Below are 27,134 nucleotides of genomic sequence, written 5' to 3'. Positions count from 1 at the left end.
TTACTGGATTGTCAAAATATATCTACAATAAAGATAAATAAACTTGGAATTGAACTTGATTTTAATTTTCATATTTTAGCATTTTATAGTTAAAAGGCATATAGGGTAATAAAATCGCAAATCCCATTTTTTTTTCAAATTGTTTAGGAAAGTGTTTTGGGATTAAAAAAAAAATATTTTCCAGGTTTCAAATTAGTTGTTTTTGAGTATTTCGTAATATTCCAGAAACTTGTAATTCGTATATGGGTCATTCTCACAAAAACAGTCATTTTCATGTCCCCAGTATATTTTATGTTTGTTTTACAGCTTACGAAAAAAAAATTCAGGGAAAGTGTCCTTCAGAATGCAAGCTAACAAAAGAATAGAAATAAAATTATCAATTTTTATTTTTTATTTATTTTAGGTAATTAAAATATACCAATATGTCATTCCCTCACTTGTCCCCACTGCTGATTTAAAAAAAGAAAAAAATTGTTACTGAAATAAAAATTTTTTTTTACAAATTCGTGTTTTTCATTTCAGAATACTAAAATATAGAATTCAGAAAATCAATTTTAAATTTAATTTCTGATAAAAATATTAACACAGCACTATTTTAAACTTTGTCCCCAGTGTTTCGAGTCATTCCCTCACAACAATGTTCTTATCACCTGCAATCTTCTTAGAATAAAAATATTTTAATAAAAACTTCAGAAGTTAACAACTGGCATCATAGAACAAAATTGCAGTATGTTTCCATCTTCAACTTAAAGAAGCCTTGCTGTGGAATAAATTTGAATGAATCAAACCAGGTAAAATTTTTTACATTTGTCATTCCCTCATGTCATTTTTTAGAGTAAAATAAAATACAACTTCATCGAGAAAGTGGATAATTATATGTTGCTTTCTTGTATGAATATAATTGTATGTGATTGACTTCAGAAATTAATTAGGTCTAACTGTTATTTTTAAATTTTATTGAATTCGTCATTCCCTCACTAGTGTATAAAGTGAGGGAATGACGCTGAAGTGAGGGAATGATTCAAGATGAGTATATTATTAAATTTTTTTTTGTTCAATCGTGCCAGCCAATTTTATTTCCTAAACCTGTAAAAACTATTAAATATATAAGAGTAAATTATAATAAATATTAGATATACTTAGTATGTTATCATTTTCAAACTTTAGGTAGATGTAACTTAGATAAAAACACGTATTAAAATAAAATATCATTCCCTCACTGTTAGTGTCATTCCCTCACTTTTTAAATAGAGAAAATAATTAATTTACTTATTAATTAATTTGAAAAATAAATTAAAAAATTAATAAATTAATTTATTACATTAATTAATTTATTTATTAAATTAATTAATTAATTATTATAAATTAATTAATTATAAATTAATTATTTAAAAATTAACTAATTTAAATATTAAGTATAATTTATAGGATATATACTTTCTTTATAATGCCATTACATATTTCTATTAATATAAAAAGTTTCAGAGCTTTTTATTCACTTTACTTTTTCGGGATTTTATGAACTGAAAAATGACAGTTTTCGTGAGAATGACCCATATCTGGAAACAATGAGCCGCGATGACTCAGGGGATAGAGCATTCGCCTGGCAATGCTGCAAACCGGGTTCGAATCCCAGTCAATACGAATTCCGCCACAGTGCTGACGTGAAATATCATCAGTGGTAGACGCATCATGGGTTAGAGACCCCCTTCCGTTAGGCTAACCGTAGTAGGTTCTCGCAGTCTTTCTCTCCATGTAACGCAAATGCAGGTTACTTCCATCAAGAAAGTCCTCCACGAAGGGAAATATCTCCAATACTCGTTCCAGCAGTTCCCTAGTCTTCTGGATAGGGTTCAAAATTACAAGGCTACGGAGTTGAACATTAGTAGTTGTAAGTCTATAAAATTGGGCAAACTGTTCAACGACGGTCATAATTTTAAATTATAATATTATTAAAATATCTGGAAACAATGCGAAAGAACAGTTTAACATAAAAAGGCCACTTTTAGAAGACAAAAAATAGTTTCTTTCTCTGCTTTTAGTTAATTTTTACACATTTTAGGATGGCAAATTAGTTTAAATCTGAGGCGAAAACATTTGCAGGCCAATTTAAGTATTTATTTAGAAAATAATACGGATGAACTTTTCATTAAACGAACAGTCTTGAATTCAAACAAATATTTGATAGTTTCTATTTAATAAAAATATCTCGAATCTTTCAATATGTAAATATCCAAAATGGCAGCAAAATAACAGCACTGATTTATTTAACGTTAGGCAATTACCATAAATATATTTTATTCTGGTTGTTAACAAGAGATTGTATTAGTAGTTTATTTATAAACAAAGCAGTCTGAACTGATCTTTTATTATTCAAATCGTGGTTTACAAATTCTGTGTACATTGCATTTGTTTGTATTGATATTACCACCTTTTTGATAAGAAATATCTAATAAAATTGTCGTACACAAAACTTTATTGAACAAATAAAAGAATAGGGAAAAATTAAACATTTTTATCTGAAACTCTAATGTATAAACTCAACAATAAACTGATATTTAACAATATACTGGAGAATAAACATAAGAACACATTATACTTTGAATGTTGTAGATATTGAAGTTGTGATCCCTTAAAATTCCAGATTATATTAAAAAAAATAAGGTGTTAAGTATCCTTAGATGGATAAAATCACCCCCAGTGGTTTATTCAACTTTGAACTTTTTTCTTCTTAAAAAAAATAATAATAATAATCACCCTTTTATCTCTTCGATTTCGATACAAATCGGGGAAAATAGATAAAATTTTTGATTAGCTGCTTCAGATTTTTTAATTGTAATCTTTTCAAAAAAGTAGCTTTTATTCTTGATTGGAATTAGATAAATTTCAGAGTCAATAAGTTATAAAAATTCATTTCTGATTTGGGTCTTATTTTAAAGATTTAAAATAAAATACAGTGATAGCTAATGAATTAGTGAGACTGCTAACTAAATATTTTAATTAAGACGATATTTACAAAATTAAGACACAAAAGCGTATACTTACTCTGAATAAACATACTTTTTTCTTGGACTGATTCGGATTTCTGATCCTTTAAGTATAGGGGTTAGCTGCAATCTAGGAAATATGACCTAAGTTTGGACCCCTTAATGTACATTTTAATTTTGCGCATTTCGCCATATCTCAAATTTTTTTAAAGCAAATTGAAAAATCTTTGCACACATTTATACAATTCGTTTATCCAAAGACATCTCGATACAAAAAATAAATTTCAGCAAATATTTATTATTTTACTTATCAATAGTCGAAAAAAAATTTGAATAGTAAGGTATACAATTTTTGACCTCATTTCAAAATCTCTAATTTCTCAAGGCAAAATACAAAATTTGAACGAAATCGGTTGAATCCCGAGTAATCGAATTTTAAAAATACAACCTCTTTAAAATTAGATTTTTTTAGAAATTTTCCACCGATTTTTCGCTGAAATTTAGTAAATTGCCATGTGATATAAGATGATTTGAAATGAAGTCAAAAATTGTATGCATTACAATTCAAAAATTGTTCGACTATTATTAAATAACAGAAAATATTAAGTATTTTACACAAACGTATTTTTTAAATGGGATTATTCTTGATTGCGAGCAAAAATTTTCAATTTGTTTGAAATGTTCTCGAGATATGGCGAAATAGACAAAAAGTATTAAATTGTCCAAACTTCGCACCGTTCTCCTAACCAAGCTATTAGGACCATATTTCCTACATTTTGGGGGTCGGAAATCCGAATTCGTAACTTAAAATATCGTCTGCACTAATTAATTAGCTTATTTGAAGTCACCCCTTTGAACCATTAAGGATGAGTCCTTGAACGTGAAGATCCGATCATTAGATCAAAAGTTATTCAGGGTGGTCCGTGTCTTTTTTTTTTTTTTTTTTTTTGGCTCTCTGTACAATCTTATTATTTCATTCCAGATAAGTGTAAATAATCAACACTGTTGGGATTTCGTTCACCGGCTTCCTTTTTGCATAGTCACTGTCCTTCATATAAAAGGTTCTGTTACAATCGAACGAATTCAATTTGTTGGAAAATGTGTAAGTTTGTATTTAAATTACCTTTTTGTTTACTTCAAAATATCTTTTAAAAGATAATAAGTTTTCAGTATATTGTAATATTATTCTAGTGTATTTAATCTGCCTAATTTGAACAAATAGCAGGGATTTTTAACTGATAATCTCAACAAATTAACTTTATTTTGATAATTTTAGGTACACTTATGTGATAAGATCTATAATTCAATGTATAACTTATGAATTTCGTCCAATCTTGTATTCTTCAAACTATCCTCATTTACCCTTAGCGCATATTTTTGGCATTCTTTCTATTAGTTTTTGGAATGTTCTAGTTGAAATTTGGTTCCAGCAAATAAGTAAAGGCTCCCAAAGTTTGTTATGATTGATACATCGTATTTTTCTAACATTTCTATCGAGTTAATACCACAGTAGCTCAATAGGATTAGTATCTTGGGATTGAGGGGGCCGATTCATGTATTTCAGTACTTTTTTATGCAATGTAGTTTCAACACAATTTCGATGAATGTTTCGGATCGTTATCTTGCTGAAAAACAAATCTTTGATCAACGATTCTCTGCCCAGATGGAAAAGCGTAACGCTGCAAATTTCTGTGATAATATTTTTTTATCCATAATTCCTCGATTCTTAAAAGATCTCCAACTTTATCACCGGTAAAAAATCACCAAACCAAGACTGAACCTCCACCATACACTTCACAGTTGTTAGTAAACATTGATTTGTCATACGTTTAGAAACGAAGCATCGAACCTATACTGCCTACGTTTGCTTTCCAACAACTCAAATTTTGACTCGTCAGGAAACGAAACGTTTGACTACTGTTCTGAAGACTAGTTAACACGTTATTTAACTCATTTCAATCGTTTAACTAAGTGTTGTTTTTTCAAAAGAGGTTCTCTAGCAGCTACGCAACCTTTTACACCATAGTCACGAAGGCGACGTTGTACAGTAGTTACTGACACAGTTTTCTGCCTGACAGCATTCAATTCGTCACTGATATCTAGTGCTGTTTGAGTCCTCTGCTTCTAACATCCAGATAAGTTGCAAAGTTCTAACATCGTCACTTCCTTTGCGAAGTTCTGACATCCTCAATTCCTTTGCAAAGTTCTGACATCCTCACTTCCTTTTTTACAAAGTTCTGACATCCTCACTTCTTTTGCAAAGTTCTGACATCCTCAATTCCTTTGCAAAGTTCTGACATCCTCACTTCCTTTGCAAAGTTCTGACATCCTCAATTCCCCCTCAATTCCTTTGCGAAGTTCCGACAAGAGTGATCTGGAAAACATTAGTTTTAGAAGCACTTTGTCTACTTGAATAGCCTTCTCCATGTGCAATAATAACTGCACCTGTCTCAAAACTAAATTTCTGGTTTTCGATCCATATTTCTGCAATAAGTTGTATAAAATAATGCTAACTTTTATTTTTAATATGTACCAGTTATTCTGTCAAACGAAAGCTATTGTATCAATACTTTAAATGTGTTATGTGCAAGAACTTAACTTATAATGAACCTTACAAAAGAAGATTTAAATATAACTGGTTTATAAATTAAAAATAATGAAATTTTTTAAATAATTGATACTTTTTTTTAGAGTATGTATTAACGTACACTTTCGTTCATTTCGTAATCAACTACAGAATGGATGCAAAATGAAAAAAATAATGAACAGTTTTAAATGGAAACAGCGTTTTGCGAAGTTTGTTGATGGTTATGTTTATATACGTTAATTATATGTTTAGTCATAATTACTTAATTTTTTTTGAAAGTTTTAATTAGAAAACTATTAATGAGAAAGAACCAAAAGTCTTCATTAGGACACATCTTTTGATATAATTTAATGCGATATTTCTGAATAAAGAACAATTATCCAAAGATAAAAATAATTCCTTATAATGTGTCGATATGGCTAAAAAATGTAGTTGAAAAAGAGTATAAAATTAAAGAAAGCAGAAATCAAACTTACATGGTTGTCGTAAAATAAAATGTGGTTTAGGTTTAAAAGTAAAATACTAATTAAACAGTTAACAAATTTCACGAAGAAGAAAAATCTTTACAGTAATGCTTATAGCTTGAATCTTATAAAATAAAATTGAAAAATATATTTGGTCGAAAAAAATTGAAGCAAGTAACATATCAGTGCTACCATCAATGAGAAAAACTAGTAAAACTTTTATTCGAAAAAATTATCTAACAAAACTCATAATTAGAAGAAAAATGTTATTTATTTAATTACAAAATATGCATTTAATTATAAAAAAAACATTGAAAATAGGTAATTGTTGTAATTTAAATAACAGACTTAAATAGGGAATAATTCATTCATTGGCATCCCATCTTTCATAGGGTGACTTATTTAAAAGTCAGAGTCTGCATGTTTGGATAGAAAGCCGTTTATTAACTTTATCCTTCATTCATACATCTTTACATAATTTTGAATAATAGACTTGAATAAGGAATAATAATGATATATATATATATATATATATATATCGGCAGTTGTGACGTTGAAGTTAAATGTACCATAAATCTAACACCAAAAACTTAACTTGCAAAAATGCAAAGAAAATATCAATCAGCTATAATTTTTATTTAAGTTTAAAAAGCGATAATTGTTATAAAATAACATTGTTTATGTCAGGGCCAATATGTTTTCTTACATCAAGTTTCATCGATATTTATTTCTTATTAAAAAATATTGATAATTTATTTAGCCAACCATTTAACTCAGTTTACTGCCAAAGACCGTGAAATAATATAATTCATTTCTACTTAGGTCACTCCTTCAACTACTTGTGAACCTGCATATCCTGCAACACCTTTTCCACCTGTGTTTAATCCAGTAAGTGTTTTGTCTGAATGTTTCAAGTATCTTGAAAAAAGTCCTTGAAAAGTGTTTTTTATTTTAAATACATTGAAAGAAAATATCTTTATGGTTTAACAGAAATTGATAAATAATAATTATTATTTGAAGTGAAATATCCAAATTATCTTCTGTGGATAACATATTTGAGTGTTTCATTTCTTAATTACTTATCATAAAATCATTTACAGTTAGTGGAACATTAGAAACACCATGAAGAACTTAATATTTTTAAATTAATGTCATAAATGTTAATTAGTTGAAATATACAGTCACTATTGAGTGATAAGTCTCCTAAAATAAGTGCTCCTCTTTCAGAAAATTACTTTATAAATAACTATAATATTAAACCCTAGTAGCTTCAGAATTCTGTTTTATGACTTGTAAATATTTAAACAGAATTGGAATAAGAGATTTTCACTCCCACTTTCTATCACCCTTTTTTCGCATGAAAATATTAAATCTCCATAGAACTGTTTGCTATCACCAGTCTTGAGAAAGTCAACACAAACTGAGCTAAACAAACTAATAGTCAGCCAGAATAAAATACTAAGAAGGACAGAAAAAGTCAGACGGTTAGTAAGAAATGACACAAATCACCGAATAGATGCAATAGACGGTAGCTAAATTAAGTATCAAATTATATGATAAAGCCACCACTTTCTCTGCAGCAAATTTGAATGAAATATTCCTATATGAAAAATTAACTGAAGACAAGAACATCAGACCAATAGCAGCGTACTATTGCAGTTATGCATCATATTCCCGATATCAATAGCGCATATGCATAACTTCATTTTCATCATACAAGCTTAGCTCAAGTTTATACTTTTACATTATAATCTTATCACCCTACTCCATATAACTACACAGTCAGAACCTCAATGATCCTCTATACCAGGGGTTTCCAACTTACATAAGGTCGGGGGGCGCAAATAAAAACACCAGTCAAATGGCGGACGCAACTTTATCTAAATTTTATATAGGACTCTTTAATGATTGAAGGAACATTAAATATTACTGTCAGATTTTTAACGAGTTGTACAAAACAAAAGTATTGAATTACAAATTATAATAAAAGTTTTCTTGGATGCAAAACCTGAGAAATAAATTGTTTTGCACCGTTGGCATGTTAAATTTCACACAGAAACGAATAAATTGGGTTGTTTTTTTTTTAACGAAATAAAAGTATTTTAAATCCATAGAGAATTTTTACAAAATTGTCAGCAAAAAAATTTCAACTAATATATTTTAGTTCGCGGGCCGCAAAAAACGGGCCGCCAGTTGGTAACCACTAATCTATCCACATGAATACTCCTTTACTTCATTAGCATTCCACCACCTCATCGAAACACCACAAAGTTCAAGTTAAAGATGAATGGGAAACGGGCCGTAAGCTGCCTCAGGTGCCCAACTGTTTAATACGAGTTCAGTTCAACTGTTTGCTATGTTTATATTCTAATATATTATATCCAAAATATAAAAATTTTCAAGTTGAATGGAAACTATTGTACCTTTTAGTGTATACCTTACGCTTATCCAATTTTTGGAGGTTTGAAACCTGGTATGATGATATACATCTGTGGTAAACCTACCATGAATCCTAATAGGTAAGTTTTTGCAATTCGATTTAAAATATTCTAATTACAACCTTTAATGAAACAAAATACAATAGTTCTTGACTTTATTGGAAAAGAATATCGAACATTCAAGCAATTTTTGAGTTAATTAAATATGTTGAAAAATTATAATAACTGAATTTCAGCTTAAATGTTTTGGATGTCTAAATGTTAAAGATCTGAAATGATGATTTTGCTGCTTCTTCAGAAAAAGTTGCACTTAAAATTTCAACAGAAAATGCACATGTTACCGCTGAAGCTCTACAATATGCGCAGTGTCTGGCTAATCTGTGGATTAATTAAAGTGCAGCAGCAAGAGTTTTATACGATATATTGAAGTATGCTCATTAAAGGTTTCCATATCGTTAAAGTTCATAAGTTTGTTTCTCTCATTTCATCAACTAATTTGCTAATAGTTTGCTTGTATTTATTGACTTCATTTTTTAGATAAACATCAAGATTTAGATAGAAATATAAATAAATGACATTATGTTAATTTCCTTAATTTGAATTATTAGGGGGACCGGAAAGTAATGTCGTTTATGTGCATTAAATATTCGTCAGTCTTAAAAAACATTTCATTTTTTTGATCCGGCATTGAACGGTTGTTGCTAACGAGGGTGAGTGCATTATTGATTTAAAATAAAATCTTCAAATACACCGAAGCGACATTACTTTCTGGTCCCCCTAATATATTTTAAACCGTTTGATTATTTGCATTAAGTAATTGATAAACTGATCCTATCAACTAATATGCTGACCATTATATCGTAGTAACTTGATTTTTTAGGAGATTGTGAAAAGTAAATAAAAAAATATTTTGTTAATTTGGCTTGACAACAACGTTGCTGTGTTCTATCAAAGATATTATTTAACTTTAATGATTGCGTGGTAGATCAACACCTCCTAGAATGAAGGCCTCAGCACGACACACCCCTCTCAATCCTTAGTAGTCCAACGAGAATCCTTACCGCGTCTTTTCAGAAAAGCTTCGATCGGATACTTTATATGAGTTTGTTTTTAATTAGAAACTTACCTTTCAAAAAATAAAATTTTTTAAGCACTTTTCGTCTCTACTGAAAAGAATGAAATTTATCGAACATATACTAACATTCTGAGAAAAATTATTTTAATTGCATTATCAATTGAAATAAAGATATTAAAAAAAAATTGCACTCTAATATACCTTTTGTAATTTATTTAAAGGAATGAGACAATATTATTTGACAATTTATCTATGTAAGCATTTATTATTATTCTTTCATTTAAATATATACATAAAACAAGCTATATATAATAAATAATTTTATCATTGAGTAAAATTTTTTATGAAAACAAATTTTCATTTTTAAGACAGCTGATATAAAGTTATATCCTTAACTTTATTGAAATTTGAACACAATTTTAAATTAGTGTAGTATAGTAAAATTATTTACAAGTTACTAGCTTTTCACAGCTTTCAAAAATGAAAAGTGATGAAACAAGCAACAAAACTGTTTATTTCAAATACAAATATAGAAACAATGTAAGATTTCATTTTAAATCTCTTCAGCTTATTAAAAATATGACCACTTAAACATTAATTTATTAGTCTAGTCATACAAAATATTTTTCAAATAAACTCAAAAAGTATTATAATGCTACTTGTCTTAAAAGTTACAAATAAAAAACAGAAGCTGTATCAAAAATTGATTCTATATTTTAATGTTGAAAAAAACAAACAGCTCCTTTATTTTAATGTTTGTAGTTTTCTTTTCTTAGTTTCTGGTTCAATTTTAGATTGAGTTACTTTTAAGTTTAAGTTAGCTTTCTTTTTATTAAGTCGTTCAGTTAAAATTGAATCATTTAGCTTTTTACAATAATTGCTTAAAAAGGTGTTAATGGCTCGAGTTACTAAAAATTTAACAATGAAACTGGAATCATGAGCAGAGCATTGATTGTCATTTAAGAATATTTCCTTTCTTTCCAAAACATTAATAGTAGTTTCAATAGCCAAAACTTTATGATTATGCATTTGTAGAAATGAGCTTTCAAACTCTTCAGAAACTAATTTTTGAACTACCACATATGCGTGCAAGATTATGTCAACAATTTCTTGCTTAGGGTAAACCAAACAACCTCTGTCTAATGTTTGAATGTAAGAGTTTTCAACATCATCTATCACATTAAATTTCTCTTCGATATCCGTTAATGTGATAGATTTCTCACAAGATGAACAATTTTTGTTTTATTTCACCAGTCTTTGGGTCAGTTTTCACCGTTTCTTTAACTATGACATCCGACGAAAAATGTTTCTCACACACCTAAAAACAAGTATACATTTTAAGTATTTTGTTTTTATTTTTAACTATTTCTTCAAAAAATATTATACTAAATACTTTATAGTTTTGATGTCATAAGCTTTTTTACATATTTGATGTAAAAAAAAAAAATTATGTTCTTACATTTAGTTCTCACTCTTAAAATGTTCTCATATTTTTAAACTCAACGAAAAAAAAAATTTCAGAAAAATCAAAATATTTGTTGAAAGTCATATTTTACTCAATGAAATATGAGATTCAAATTAAATTTTCAATTACAATTTCTATTTTTTCTTCACAAAACCAAGACTTCTAATGCACAATACCCAATGAAGTAAGAGACGCAAATTAAAATTTAAGTAAAACTTTTAATTTCTGGTAAAATTTTAAATTATCACTCTAGGAAAAACAATATTAAAATACTTATAGAACTGTTGTAATAGAGGTTTGTGATATTTTTTTTTTGAATGATTTAAATTTTCGGTTTCATATTGTTTGAATTTTATAGCCTGCATTATGTTTTCACATTTTGTCAAACTTTCTCACACAAAAATGCAATTAAAACAAATTTTAAAACTATGAAAATCATGAAAAATTTGTACTATCTCATTTAAAATGCCTTCTAAATTTAATATATATTTTTCTCCAAAATAAAAAAATGAATATAATTTGATTTAACTACCTGAATGATTATTTTAAAAAAGAAAGTGTTGATTTAAATCAACGAACCCCGATTTCAACAGAAATAAACAATAAGTGAGAAAACTTACTCGAGAATTCTTAGTGATGATAAAATCCTTCCGTGAGAGTGCTTGTAGCCAACGTCTTTGTTGAGCTTCATCTTTGGGAAAATTAAATACGGCAACTTTTGGACCGTTAGCATAATTTCCTTTGCAGTTTACTGCACAGCAATGGTAAGTCATGACACATTAATATATATTGCAAATATGTAATCCAACAGTAGCTATCATAACTTAAAACTTCACGAAAACGAATTAAAAATAACAAAACACGTGGAAGGGGAAGAACCGGCGCCAAAGGGAATGACTGTTATGGTCACCGGAATTCCATTTCGCCAAAATCAAAGCTATGAATGACGCCAATGCTAATGGAAGAATGTGGCAGCCATTCAGGTCTACTTCGTTGGACTACCAACGGATCGGATTTTTCATTTATGTTAACCCGTGCTGAGGCCTTCCTTATTCTAGGAGGTATTGATCTACCCAATACCTCCTAGAATAAGGAAGGCCTCAGCACGGGTTAACATAAATGAAAAATCCGATCCGTTGGTAGTCCAACGAAGTAGACCTGAATGGCTGCCACATTCTTCCATTAGCATTGGCGTCATTCATAGCTTTGATTTTGGCGAAATGGAATTCCGGTGACCATAACAGTCATTCCCTTTGGCGCCGGTTCTTCCCCTTCCACGTGTTTTGTTATTTTTAATTCGTTTTCGTGAAGTTTTAAGTTATGATAGCTACTGTTGGATTACATATTTGCAATATATATTAATGTGTCATGACTTACCATTGCTGTGCAGTAAACTGCAAAGGAAATTATGCTAACGGTCCAAAAGTTGCCGTATTTAATTTTCCCAAAGATGAAGCTCAACAAAGACGTTGGCTACAAGCACTCTCACGGAAGGATTTTATCATCACTAAGAATTCTCGAGTAAGTTTTCTCACTTATTGTTTATTTCTGTTGAAATCGGGGTTCGTTGATTTAAATCAACACTTTCTTTTTTAAAATAATCATTCAGGTAGTTAAATCAAATTATATTCATTTTTTTATTTTGGAGAAAAATATATATTAAATTTAGAAGGCATTTTAAATGAGATAGTACAAATTTTTCATGATTTTCATAGTTTTAAAATTTGTTTTAATTGCATTTTTGTGTGAGAAAGTTTGACAAAATGTGAAAACATAATGCAGGCTATAAAATTCAAACAATATGAAACCGAAAATTTAAATCATTCAAAAAAAAAATATCACAAACCTCTATTACAACAGTTCTATAAGTATTTTAATATTGTTTTTCCTAGAGTGATAATTTAAAATTTTACCAGAAATTAAAAGTTTTACTTAAATTTTAATTTGCGTCTCTTACTTCATTGGGTATTGTGCATTAGAAGTCTTGGTTTTGTGAAGAAAAAATAGAAATTGTAATTGAAAATTTAATTTGAATCTCATATTTCATTGAGTAAAATATGACTTTCAACAAATATTTTGATTTTTCTGAAATTTTTTTTTTCGTTGAGTTTAAAAATATGAGAACATTTTAAGAGTGAGAACTAAATGTAAGAACATAATTTTTTTTTTACATCAAATATGTAAAAAAGCTTATGACATCAAAACTATAAAGTATTTAGTATAATATTTTTTGAAGAAATAGTTAAAAATAAAAACAAAATACTTAAAATGTATACTTGTTTTTAGGTGTGTGAGAAACATTTTTCGTCGGATGTCATAGTTAAAGAAACGGTGAAAACTGACCCAAAGACTGGTGAAATAAAACAAAAATTGTTCATCTTGTGAGAAATCTATCACATTAACGGATATCGAAGAGAAATTTAATGTGATAGATGATGTTGAAAACTCTTACATTCAAACATTAGACAGAGGTTGTTTGGTTTACCCTAAGCAAGAAATTGTTGACATAATCTTGCACGCATATGTGGTAGTTCAAAAATTAGTTTCTGAAGAGTTTGAAAGCTCATTTCTACAAATGTATAATCATAAAGTTTTGGCTATTGAAACTACTATTAATGTTTTGGAAAGAAAGGAAATATTCTTAAATGACAATCAATGCTCTGCTCATGATTCCAGTTTCATTGTTAAATTTTTAGTAACTCGAGCCATTAACACCTTTTTAAGCAATTATTGTAAAAAGCTAAATGATTCAATTTTAACTGAACGACTTAATAAAAAGAAAGCTAACTTAAACTTAAAAGTAACTCAATCTAAAATTGAACCAGAAACTAAGAAAAGAAAACTACAAACATTAAAATAAAGGAGCTGTTTGTTTTTTTCAACATTAAAATATAGAATCAATTTTTGATACAGCTTCTGTTTTTTATTTGTAACTTTTAAGACAAGTAGCATTATAATACTTTTTGAGTTTATTTGAAAAATATTTTGTATGACTAGACTAATAAATTAATGTTTAAGTGGTCATATTTTTAATAAGCTGAAGAGATTTAAAATGAAATCTTACATTGTTTCTATATTTGTATTTGAAATAAACAGTTTTGTTGCTTGTTTCATCACTTTTCATTTTTGAAAGCTGTGAAAAGCTAGTAACTTGTAAATAATTTTACTATACTACACTAATTTAAAATTGTGTTCAAATTTCAATAAAGTTAAGGATATAACTTTATATCAGCTGTCTTAAAAATGAAAATTTGTTTTCATAAAAAATTTTACTCAATGATAAAATTATTTATTATATATAGCTTGTTTTATGTATATATTTAAATGAAAGAATAATAATAAATGCTTACATAGATAAATTGTCAAATAATATTGTCTCATTCCTTTAAATAAATTACAAAAGGTATATTAGAGTGCAATTTTTTTTTAATATCTTTATTTCAATTGATAATGCAATTAAAATAATTTTTCTCAGAATGTTAGTATATGTTCGATAAATTTCATTCTTTTCAGTAGAGACGAAAAGTGCTTAAAAAATTTTATTTTTTGAAAGGTAAGTTTCTAATTAAAAACAAACTCATATAAAGTATCCGATCGAAGCTTTTCTGAAAAGACGCGGTAAGGATTCTCGTTGGACTACTAAGGATTGAGAGGGGTGTGTCGTGCTGAGGCCTTCATTCTAGGAGGTGTTGGGTAGATACATAATATTATGTAGATTATCTAGGTCAGTAGTTCCCAATTTTTTTTCTGTTCTGGTACCCTAAATGTTCGACATTCTTTTGGCGGAACCCATAGACTTTATAAATAAATTTTATCAGCAATTGTAAATATAATCGACGAAAGACTATTAAGTTCTTTGGAATTATGAATTTAAATCTAAATTTTATTAATTATTTTGAAAATATTTAGTGAATGAATGAAGAATGACATTTTTTCATCTTATCGTTTTACCAATATTAGTCTTAAAATTCAGTTTTATGTCAGACGGTTGAATTCACAGTTCTGCAGTGGCATTTAATCCTGTTCTTAATTTGATTTGAATGAATTAACTGGAATATGCTTTCTATCAAAGTAAAAAAGAAAAAGGAATAAAATATTCGTTGAGAATGGTTATTAGACAAACACATTTCTTCATTATTGAATTTGGTTATTTTTATTCCATGCGGAATACTAACGGATCATATCCTTTTCGTAATTTATTCATATTGTTATTAGAAAAAACATTATTTCTAAATTTCTTTTTTCATAAGCATTTCAATTAAATGCTTAATTAAATACTAAGTAACGAAATATTATTTAAATAATGGATTATTAATTAAATACTAATTTAATTACAGGATTTGGGTCCGGGATAGCCTGGTTGGCAGGGAGCTGGACTCGGGTCCGTGACAACGGGAGTTCGAGTCCAGCCGGCCGAAAATAAAATTTACCGTGTAGTAAATTTTGACTGGTGCACGTTAAACCTGTCGGGTCACAAAGTCCTCCATGTGAACAAAACAAATTATACCTCTGGGGGGGGGGACTGAATTGGAGATTTATCGTTCGCTGGTTCAGGTCAAAATTACGATTTGTGGATGAATAAATGGGTTGGCCTATAAAAGGGTGAGGCAGAAGTCGAAGTTTTAGCCATAGATGGCGCCACTGGAAAACAGGAGCAATCGCCCCCCGTACCTTGTTGGCCTACGATACTACAACAATATTACAGGATTTTTGAAAATCATAACTGGTTTAAAAAATTCCTAACTATGGGAACCCTTGTGATTCTTCCCCGGAACTATGGAGTTCTGCAAATAGCTGGTCTAGGCAAAATAACCTTGGTAATTTCAGAAATGAAGGCAATTTTTGACACTTTAACGGATCATTAGCTTGATTATTTGTGGATTTCACTTTAGCGGTACCACGTATACGAAATCCACCCTTTTATATAAAAAGTGTTTAAGGTATGGTCCGATTATTGCATGATTCAACTGAGCATTTGTACTAGATTTGATATTTAAAAGGAACGGATTTGTAAAGTTGTAATCGTAATTATTTCAATATTATTTTAATCGGAAGAGACTCTCATACCATTGCGCCAAGTCTTTCTACTCCATTTTAATCAGGCTGTTGAAATTACATTTAAGTAAAAGTCTGCGAACCATAATATTTACCAATGTTATGCTTTGACACCATACGATATTCATAAATTAAATGGCTTTCAAGTTACAAAATCACATATCTCTATAAATTTGGTTATTGTATTGTTTTCCTAATTTAATTTTTAACGATTTCTGTTTTCTTCGCTTCAGAGAAGTCGGCATAGGGATAAAACGCCTAACATTTTGTAATTAAAATAAGGATTTTAAATTCGTGCCAATTCGTGGCAGTTTCGCTTGTCTCTTTTTAGACAGGAAATTAATTTCAACTGTCGAGTATTAACTCGATTATTACTAGCTCTAGGGTAGAGAAAATGGGAACTAAAACGGTGATTTTATATCAGCAACATTTGAATCAATTCAAATGAGGGCATGTTTGTGATTGGAATAAGTTAGTTAAATTCAGAGTTCGAATTTAACATTTCATTGATATCGTGATGCGAGTCTTGCCCAAATCATAGGCGGCAACTTAAATTGATTAGAGAAACTATCGAAGTGATTCTTTAAGTCGAATCGCCATTCCGATACAAATTTAATTCTATTTCGAAGCAACTGATTCAATTCAAAACACATACGTTGAATGTTTAGTTTTATTTTGCCCATTTCTAGTTGGTAGTTGATAGCAGTGATCAATTGCGTTTCCTTCTCAGAAAATTGCCTCGTGTCTGTAACTTTATATATTGATTAAAAACAAACAAACTCGAAACTCTATTTGTAGTGGCGTAGCTAATTTCAGTGTAGGTTATTGATTGAGAATTGATTAAATAAAGTATGAAACTCTACTTTCATCGGAGTTATTTAAACTGACTTAATGTTTTCAAAGAAAACTAGAATAATAACGTTAATATGTATTTTTAGACCTTAATTTTCACGTTGCTATCACTTTAAAAAGTTTGGTGAACTGATACGCCAGAGCAAGTTCAGTGATCAGTGTTTAAATCGAACAGGGGCTCGAGTTTTTCCAAACATGTTTTTTTACTAAGGGGGTCCCATAACCTAATAAGTTACAAATTATATTATCAGAAATTTTTTTTAATGTTTATAGTTATATAGTAGTAAATTATGATTCCAAATACATAGAAAAATTTCATTTTTTTATCGGTCTTATTTAAAAAGTTATAAGATATTTTAGGAATTAAAGGTAACAATTGAGAAAAAAAAATTTAAGTGATTATGATGTATTTCTCTCTGATCTTGAATCTCTAAAAAATTTATCTATATGAGAGCTTTGAAGTAATTTGTTTTACGAATCAGCTTGATATATTTGATAAAATGTAATAATTAACGTACTGAGGAGTAAGTATACGTACTAAAATGAGATGTAATACGAAAGAGCCGTATTGAGATGACGTCCATGTAATCTTCAGCTGCTAGAATCAAAAAGGCTCGTTTTATATATCATACCGTCGGCCGTAGAAGGAGAATCGCATGATTACATACAGGATGTCCTAGGATTATTGGGACGAACTCTAAGGGGAAACGGGGAACATCACAAGGAGATTCAGATTTGTACAGCAACCTATGGTCGTTCACAGCTCAGTGTTGTTGCTCACTAGATGGATTTGGTGTGGCAGACCATGCTGTCTTGCCACCATGCTCTCCTGATTTAAAGCAGCATAGATTATCTTTTTTCTTGGCGCATACTGAAAAGTGCTACGTATGCAAAACCTGTGGATAACTACAAGGATCTGTTTGCAAGAATCGTCTGTGCTACGGTGGATATTCAACAAAATCCAAATGTATATGAGAGAGTCCGCCAATCCATGTCCCGGCGGTCTAACGTATGCAACGCTGGCAAAAATAGAGATTTCGATTATCTTTGGCGACATTTTCACTTATCATCTACCACAGCACATGTAATATCTTTGAGGCCGGGATAGCCTGGTTGGTAGGGCACTGGGCCCATGTTCAAACGTTCGTGGGTTCGATCCCCGTCTGCCGAAGATTCCCCGTGTAATAAGTGATGACTGATGCACGTTAAATCTGTCTAGTCGCAAAGTCCTCCATGTTCCCACAACAAATCAATACCTCTGGGGGTACTGATCCAGGGGTTTCCTTGTCTACTGGATTGGTTCAAAATTGCAAGGCTACGGAGTCGAACATTAGAGTCGTAAACCCAAATTGAGCCGACTGTTCAATGACGGTTATAAAATAAAATATAAAATATTTTTGACCAATAAATATTTCAGAGGATCTCAGTCTTGTGTCTCTTTGATTCTTGTACCTGTCGTCCTATTTTCCCATGACGTTTTCAACCATGTATATAATCATGGTGCTGAAGTTGTTAAAAATTAAAGAAGTCGATGGGAATTATATTTTTCTTGGCCTTATAAAGTGTTAAAAACACTTCTTATGTATTGGAATTGTTTTCACATTGTCTGACTGCAAAGAAACATTGTTTGTTTTCTCTGTTTTTTTAGATTCACAATTAATCTACAGACAGGAACTGATCCCAACAATCCTCCGGACATTGCATTTCACTTTGATGTGCGCTTCTTTAACCAAACAATCATTAGAAACACACGCACAAACAACTCTTGGCAACATGAAGAAAAACAGTCTCCATCCTTTCCTTTCAGTTCCGACTGCCGTTTCGACATGATGATACGTGTCACCAAGGACCAGTACATGGTTGCAGTTAATGGGCAACACTTCATCGAGTTCAAACACCGCTTGTGGCCCCTTTCTCGTTTTGACACTCTCGGCATTGAAAGCGATATTTCTGTGCAATCGATTCGATTTGCTTGAATTTTTATGTTTAGCTTTCATATAACGCCTTGTGTAGACTTAAACAAAATAAAATTTACTTCAAAAAGGGAGTTTTGTAGTTAATATTAATATTTTACATTTGATATTCTGATTGGAATTTCAGATTCACTTATAAACAAATAATCCACCCTAGCCTATTATTTTAATCTGTTGAATTATTAAATCCAATTACAAATTTTATTAAAAATTGCAATATAATTTTATAATTCATGTATTATATCAGGGATGGCATTTCGCCCAGACGGAGGTGGATAAAATGGAAGAAATCAGATGAAGAAAAAAACAAAATGGATTAATAAAAAAGTTTGGAAATATTAAAAGAAATGCTTAAATTTAAACAAATCAGGGCTCGAAAAACAGCCCGTCCGCATGTCCTCGACGGTCAAAAATTCTCCGCGGACAACGAATTTCTCGAATCCGACGTCCGCGCAGGCGGCCATTTTCCCGTTAATGTTTGTGATACATTTTCAATTTTTGTTATCTTACAAAGAGTCTTGTAAGTTACAAGGCAGCAAAATGACCCACAATACAGCAACATACTGCGCATATATTGATGTTTTCTCTGTCTGGGAGTATTGCAGCGGTTGAAAGGGGCTATACAGCAATAAACTTACAAAAAAACACAATACGTACTGGTCTTAAACAAGAAGCTTTAAAAGCAATTATGAACATCTACCTAAATGGAAAACCCCTTTCAGATTTCTGTTCAGAAACCTCTGTAAATCATTGGCTTGATTGTGGAACTGGCAAACGTCATATTTGATTCATTTAAAAAACGCAGTACCCTCGGATAACTTGACATTCCAGATAACTTGACCCTTGTCATTTAAATTATTTCATAAAAGAAATACTAGGTTACTATTAGTATTAGTATTTAATTTATTACTGTATAATGTAATCCTAGTGACGACTAATTCATTGTGCAATTTATATAAATGTTTGTAATAAATAGGAGAAAATTATATTTTTATTTATTTCGAAGCGACGGGTTAGGGACGGGTTTACAACGGAGGACGGGTGCATTGTTGGACAAGCCGTCCTCGGGGACGGGTAAAATTTCTGAGTTTTTTCGAGCCCTGAAGCAAATTAAGCTTAATATTATATTAGAAAGTTAAAAAGCTTTTCACTTTTACTTTTGATTCAAAAGAAAAAAACTATTTTCATACAGAATATTAAGAATCAATCTTAAGAATAGTTTTTTTATTGTAGTGCAGTATATGTTTAGTATAAAGCTAAAATTCTATGACAATAATACAGTCTCTGATTTGGTCATAGCTTCAGCCTATCTCCCGTATGAGGAGAAGGATCCATTAGCTGACATTACTGGGGCCCTAATTGCCCACTGTAGTTCAAGCTGTAGATTCATCTTCGGCTTTGATGCAAATGCTCACCACACAGTGTGGGGTAGTAGTAATTGTAACCAGCGGGGGGATGTACTTAAAGGAACATATCTTACTTTTTAATTTGTATGTCCTTAATAAAGGCAATGAACCTACCTTTGTTACTTGTAACAGAAGGGAAGTCATTGACCTTACTTTATGTAACTCTGGTTCAGTAGATTACGTTACTGATTGGAAGGTATCTGGCGTAGTTACTGCTTCAGATCACCAACTAATTACTTTTTCTACTAAGGGCCTCTCAGGACTGAAGGTCGTAAGGAGGAACCCCAGAACAGCTGATTGGGGCTCCTTTAGAGCAGTTCTGGAGAGGAAGATGGGGAGCTTCTCTGGTAAATACAATAATGTTAATGATGTGGAGTGGACTGTTGACCAAGTGCAACAGATCATACTCGATTCGTATCATATTTCTTGTCAGGTTACGTCTACTAGCTCCCCAAGGCGAGTTCCTTGGTAGTCTTCTGAGCTTAGTAAATTACGTAAAAAATGTAGGAAGTTATTTAACAGAGAAAAGAAATCTGGAGAATGACAGTCCTACAGAAACGCTCTAACTGCTTATAACAAGGCAATCAGAGCATCTAAACGTCGCTCATGGCAGACTTTCTGCGATGGTATTAACACTACTTCTGCCATAGCAAAGATTGCAAAAATTCTTACCAAAGACTTTAATTGCAGTTTAAATGCGATCCGTCTTACAAACGGAAGATACAGTGAATCAGGGGAAGAGGCTCTTGGAGAACTATTTGAAGCACACTTCCCTGGATCTCATCCTGTGAAGAATGAAAGTCTACATATTATTACCACAACTACTGGTAGTAGGAATGACTAAGAGGCCGCCAAGATGGTGGTCTCCTATGAGAAGGTTGAATGGTCCTATGAGAAGTCGTTTAAGCCCTACAAGTCACCAGGCATGGAAGACATCATACCAATGATGCTTGGTGAATACACTGGCACCTATTCTATGAAGGATTTTTCGATCCTGTATAGCATTTGGGTATATACATCTCTCTTGGAGGAATACCAGGGTGATTTTCATACCAAAACCAGGTAAGGAGAATTACTTTGAGGCTAAATCATTCAGACCAATCAGCCTCACTTCTGTCTGTTGAAAGCGATCGAAAAGCTAATTGACAGACACTTCAGAGACACTGTGCTCATAGAAAGGCCATACTGTCCTCCGCACAGCATGCCTATCAACCAGGCAAGTCTACAGACACCGCTCTGTATGAGCTCTCCTACCTGCTAGAGAAATCTATCACAGATAAGGAGATGGCTCTCGCGGTATTCATTGATATTGAAGGTGCGTTTGATAAAGTCCCTCTTGAGACTATCATCAATGCACTTAGGAACAGAGGTATAAACTCAATGATTATCAGGTGGATAGCGAATTTGCTATCCTCTAGGTATGTTTGTTCCTCTTTGTTGGGTGCAAGCATGAAAGCGTATGCAACGGTAGGATGCCCCCAGGGAGGGGTTCTGTCCCCTATCCTATGGTGTATGGTAATGGACTCCTTGTTAGTTCGGTTAACTGCTCTTGGCATTCCCTGTATCGGGTACGCTGATGACGGTGTTATTGTTGTCAGAGGCAAACATGGAAAATCAGTCTCTGATATCATGAATAATGCACTCCTAGAAGTAGCTAGATGGTGCTCTGAATCAAGCTTATCTGTCAATCCATCCAAGGTAAGTTATGTAGCCTTCACACGAAAAAGGCAACTTGATCTAGGTAATGTATACTACCTGGACCATAAATTGGAACTCACGGAGAAAGTCAAGTTTCTCGGGGTTTATTTTGACTCCGAACTAAATTGGGGTCATCAACTTGAATACTGTACCAACAGGGCCAGAAAGATTTTCTGGTCTTGCAGAAATGCTATTGGTAAAACCTGGGGACTATCCCCCAAAATAGTTTACTGGATATACTCAATGATTATTAGTCCTATCATCACTTATGGCTCAATCGTCTGGTGGTCAAGGACTAGATTGAGCTCCGCAAGGTCTAATCTTAACAGACTACAAAGAATGGTCAGTGTAGCCCTGTCAGGCTGTCTCAGGACCACTCCTACAGCTGCTCTAGAGAGCTTCCTTGGGCTTCTTCCACTGAACTTACGCATTGAAGTTGAAGCTCAGACAGGCGTAAAGCGTCTTATGTACCTTGGCCTATGGAAAGAGTATTCCAAGCACTTGTCATGGGGACATCTTGTTTCACAAGTGATGGATTTATCCTCTTTTATTATGCCTAGTGACTATATGTCACTAAGATACGCTTTTCACAAGCCCTTCAAGATCTATTTTCCTACTAGAGATGAATGGTTTAATTCTCCTCGGTGGATTAAAGGCAAATGCCTAATATGGTACACGGATGGTTCAAAGATTGGTGCCAAATCAGGAGCAGGAATTTATTGCTCCAATGACGGTACCAAACTTCACTTTCCCCTGGGAAACTATGCCACTGTTTTTTTAGTCTGAGGTCTATGCCATTATCTTGTGCTGCAAGTTATGCTTAGACAAGGGATATCAAAATACGACTATCCGCATCTGTTCTGACAGTCAGACTGCTCTCCTATCACTGTCAAGGTGTAAATTCACCTCTTTGTTAGTGTGGGAATGCTTCTCGGTTCTCTGTGACCTGTCCGCTCATAACAAGGTATTCCTGCATTGGGTACCAGGACATATGGGTATTGGTGGAAATGAGCTAGCTGATGAAGCCGCACCGGCTGACTCTAATGCAATTTTCTGGGGCCCTGAACCTGCGCTGGGAATTTCTCCCTCCTCATTTAGGGCAACTATTTTCAAGCTCTACGGCAAGATTGCCCATGAGCAATGGCGTGCTGCTGACGGTCAGAGACAAGCTAAGGAGCTGAATCGAGACTGTCCTAGTGTACGTCAAAAGGAGCTCTTAAAGCATAATAGAAACAGTATAAGGAAGATCATAGGTCTTCTTACTGGTCACTGTATCCTCAGGAGACACCTAAACATTATGGGAATAGAATCCAATTCTCTTTGTCGGGGATGTCATCTAGAAGAAGAGACATCACGACACATACTTTGTGATTGTGATGTCTATTCTGCTCAAAGATTTGAGCATCTAGGGCAGCATTGCGTCAATGCATGGGAACTGCAAGATGCTCCTGTAAGGTGCTTGCTGAACTTTATTTCAGCTATAGGGCTTTCTTGCTAATCACGACTAGGGTTTGTGTACAATAGACCTCTGGCCGACGCGCCCTGCTCGTCAGAGCTGCCCAACCTCTAAGTCTATCTACAGTCTATGTATGTTTAGTATGCGATTTGCTAATTTAATACTATCAATAAAATTTGATTATGCTACTTTATCAATTTTTTCTAAAATTATAAAATTAGGTTCTACTACACTCATTTAAATAAAATATTGCGTTAACTATTTGTATATTGTATAAACTAATCTTTTCTCTCAATTGTTGATTTTCAGTTTTCGCTTAATTAAAAATGATAAACTAGATAGCATGAAAATTAATGCTATTATTTATGCCAGATTGTAATTATAAACTGTTCGAAAATTGTTTTAATCTTTGATATTTTATTTTGAAAAACAAAAAGGTTTCTCCCATTTCATCTAACTAAATCTATTTCCTCTTGGGTAGTTTTTCCTTATTTGCACTATAATTTACCTTCCTGAAGAGTTTGTCTGTGTGTCTGTCTCTTTCATAACTCAAGAACTGTTTTTATCTTAAAAGTCTTATTAAAATAGTATTTAAGTGTAAAATCGTTTAAAACGATAGTGGCCCAATCGTATACCTGGTAACTTGTAATTTAACTTACCAAAAAATCAAGGTTAAGAAATTATATCTAAGGAAATATAATAATCAGGCATAGTATCTATTTGACAATCAAATAGCTGCTTTATTTATATAATGGTCAAAACCATATAATAATTCCAGAAAAACAAGAGCAAGTATAGAAAATAATCGTAAAATGATTTGAAAAAAAGGTAGGATAATCGTTTGATAAAAAAAATGTATGGAAAAAACTAGAATTTGAACTAACTGTTTTAATGCGTTTATGATTAGAGTGAAAAAAAAACCGTTTTGCCAACAAAATAGCAGTAATTTGTTAAATATGCAGAAAAAATCTGTAAAAAGAACGAGAATTTTTTAAGTTGCGTAAATATCGGATAAAAGAAGGGAAAAAAAACTTTTTTTTTCTTTAAACAGTTTTTTTCTATGAAAAACATGCTTTCTTCTACAGAATTTACAGTTATTTTTTACAGTGTAATATTATAACTTATTGATATTAGGGTAATAAAGGAATCATTGAAACAATATGGCAACCCTATTTTAAGTTAATATTATTATTATTTTGCAATAAATGAATAAGGTATTTCTGTATTGCGATCTGTTGCGCCAACTGCAATCGCCAAGGTGTCAAATAGATTTTAAACTTGCAAATGTTTTTTTTTCTTTTAAAAAAAAACATGTAAATGTTTGCCCGGAGATGGCTGCGAGTTATTCCTTTCGAGTTGGTCCCTTTCTGTGATATTTTTCGCGGGTCGCTGCCCGGAAGTTGTCATGACTTATTATTATAATTCTGCTACAGATTATTCTGCTACAGATCACGATACGGAAATCTCCCCCTTGAGGGGGTTTTAATCTCTAAAAATGTCTTTGCACTATACGTGTTAAAAAAATTCTGAAAAAACAATGTGGTGAACAAAAATTTTATACTTGCTAGTCATGCCCTGTGAACTCGAAATTGGCTCAGTTGATTTAACGTAAAAAAAATACTCGCACAAAAATTTATTAAATATCGAGTAAAAGAAGTCTGAGAATATTAATCAGTTAAGAATTATTTAATAAAGGAAATAAAATTGAGATCAAACTTATCATTATTACTTACAAATGTACAAGAAATATCATTAAAATGATTCGGAACAATTATCATAAAATAACTTTAATCTTTAAATAACAATAAAAGCTACCATTGCTCTTAGGTAATGTTTGATGCCACAAGATCATAATGATCTAGGTATTCTTTGCCGCAATTAAAGTACCTACAAAACATTTATTTTCTGTTACAGAATCCATTTAATGGCAGTTCTAAGCTAACGTAATTTAATCGAACCAATTGTTTTATAGAAATAAATGCCGCTGTAGTTAATTTACTCAATTCACTGCCTTAGGCATCTCTTTCTTTGAACTACTCCGTTAGGAATAATGTTTTCGAACATAATTTGGAGAAATCGCTCTATTATACGTTTTCTTCAACTTTTACGACATTTTATTAAAAGTAGTAACAGCATTTGTAATTACTTACAAATGAAGAATGAATTATTTTTATAAAATATTTTGAATTTATAGCTTATTATATATTTGCATTTGAATTTATATAATTTTGAAAATATAAACATTCGCACTTTTGTGTAATTGGAATAAAACATTGTACATATTTGCAATTTTATATTAAAATTTAAAGTTTATTACAGTTTTTCGCTTTTAGTGTGTGTGTATTTTTTTTTTTTATTAAGCGTAGGAAGGATGTCAAGCAGTACTTAAAATTTGTTTTCTATTACTTTGTAATATCTTTAAGCATATTCATTTTTACTAATCACATTAAATTAAAATATATTAATAATTTTAACTCTTGACTTACTCTGTAACCGCAATCAATAAAAGTTACAATTAGTACAGTTAAAACTTTTAAAGCGTAATTATTGGGTCTAGTGTAGATTTGAACGAAAAGAACTGTCAAAGTGATTTGAATCAAAATAATCTGTTTACTTAGCGAATTCGAATCACTTACTGATTTGAATCAAGATCTCAGTGAGTCATTCTCGGTGAGTCTTGATTCGTATTTAATCAGGAAATCTTGAATCACGATTTGAATCACTGATTCAGCTTGATTCGAATAATTTGTAGATTGGTGATTCTAGTCATCGAATCAGTACCCGACTATAGTTTATTGAAGTGAACGCGCACGATAAATAACAACGGGAAGGAAAGGAAAATATGCATATTTTTACGCTGCATCTTGCTATCTTCGTCTCTGTCTAACGCAGCTTGTAGAAAATCATGTTTGGATGAGAAAATTCTGATACAACAATTAAAAAAATTACTGAAATTATGTCACAACAGCTGGATAATTATTTTTGCATGGCTTTTACATAAAATTTTATTCCGTTCTCTCATACGACAAGCTTACCAACAGTTAACGTATGATGGCTAAATTATTTAAGTTATAGTATATGATGGTAAATCATTTTGTATGCACACAAATTTAAGGAAAAAAGTTTTAATTAGAAATCGAATGTTGAGAGAGTGCATACGCATATACACAGCACAGAATTTCTCAATGCAAATATTTGGAATAATATAAAATTTTTATAATTTATCTGTACTTAATTTTACCTTGTTGTTTGACATAGAAGGATTTTGTTTAGAACTTTTTATAACGTATAAAGTATTAAATAAATAACTTTCTCTATAAACAAAATTATCATCATTATCTTATTATCCAATGAAGTATCTATATTATTATAGTGTTAGATAATAATATAATTTATATCTGTTATATAATAATCTAGTTCACACTTTAATTTTCAAAAACTTCTATTTTGAACACATCTCGAATTTTTTATTTACATTTTGTAATGATTTTGAATTTTTATTAATATTAATACAAATCACTTTTAGAATTTTTTAAAAAAAAACTAACGTAAGTGATTTCAATACGAATTTAAAATTATTTTCAAGTGCCATATGCAGCCTAAAGTCATGCTATAACATTCGCTTAGTATTTATTCTAAATAGCGTGTACAAATAGAATTTGGTTAATATTTTCTTTG

At 31.1% G+C, this 27,134-nt stretch overlaps 3 protein-coding genes across 3 annotated transcripts in view; 2 read left to right on the top strand and 1 right to left on the bottom strand.

Annotated features, from left to right (window-relative positions):
• LOC122273861 (galectin-4-like) overlaps window positions 1-18,970 on the top strand; it is a 28,431-nt gene extending 9,461 nt beyond the window's left edge. Inside the window, exons 5-8 of the mRNA XM_087164132.1 lie at window positions 3,970-4,089; window positions 6,861-6,926; window positions 8,469-8,557; window positions 18,572-18,970. Of these exons, the coding sequence (XP_087020258.1) occupies window positions 3,970-4,089; window positions 6,861-6,926; window positions 8,469-8,557; window positions 18,572-18,899 (603 nt within the window). The 3' untranslated portion in view covers window positions 18,900-18,970. The remainder of the gene's footprint in view (window positions 1-3,969; window positions 4,090-6,860; window positions 6,927-8,468; window positions 8,558-18,571) is intronic.
• On the bottom strand, window positions 10,043-11,929 carry LOC147809445 (THAP domain-containing protein 1-like). Its single transcript, XM_087164133.1, has 2 exons — window positions 11,637-11,929; window positions 10,043-10,869 (listed from the first exon to the last, which is right to left on the bottom strand). Exons 1-2 carry the CDS (start codon window positions 11,787-11,789, stop codon window positions 10,771-10,773), a joined length of 252 nt encoding a protein of 83 aa, XP_087020259.1. The 5' UTR covers window positions 11,790-11,929; the 3' UTR covers window positions 10,043-10,770.
• On the top strand, window positions 12,240-13,538 carry LOC147809444 (THAP domain-containing protein 1-like). Its single transcript, XM_087164134.1, has 2 exons — window positions 12,240-12,537; window positions 13,303-13,538. The coding sequence occupies exons 1-2, from the start codon at window positions 12,385-12,387 to the stop codon at window positions 13,399-13,401; spliced, it is 252 nt and encodes an 83-aa protein (XP_087020260.1). The 5' UTR covers window positions 12,240-12,384; the 3' UTR covers window positions 13,402-13,538.
• Window positions 18,971-27,134: the final 8,164 nt, after the last annotated feature.

Source organism: Parasteatoda tepidariorum, chromosome 5, assembly GCF_982258835.1.
Source record: "Parasteatoda tepidariorum strain Cologne lab strain chromosome 5, Ptep-v5.0, whole genome shotgun sequence".
Classification (NCBI taxonomy): Eukaryota; Metazoa; Arthropoda; class Arachnida; order Araneae; family Theridiidae; genus Parasteatoda; species Parasteatoda tepidariorum.
Note: the sequence above shows the minus strand (reverse complement) of the source record. Positions and strands in the feature narration are given on the sequence as shown.

What these genes read in the sequence shown, in the direction of transcription:
- LOC147809445 (XM_087164133.1), bottom strand. Translation starts at nt 11,789, where the DNA reads ATGACTTACCATTGCTGTGCAGTAAACTGCAAAGGAAATTATGCTAAC. An exon ending in TCATCACTAAGAATTCTCGA is followed by an intron (nt 10,870 to 11,636) that starts GTAAGTTTTCTC and finishes ACTTGTTTTTAG; the next exon opens with GTGTGTGAGAAACATTTTTC.
- LOC147809444 (XM_087164134.1), top strand. Translation starts at nt 12,385, where the DNA reads ATGACTTACCATTGCTGTGCAGTAAACTGCAAAGGAAATTATGCTAAC. An exon ending in TCATCACTAAGAATTCTCGA is followed by an intron (nt 12,538 to 13,302) that starts GTAAGTTTTCTC and finishes ACTTGTTTTTAG; the next exon opens with GTGTGTGAGAAACATTTTTC.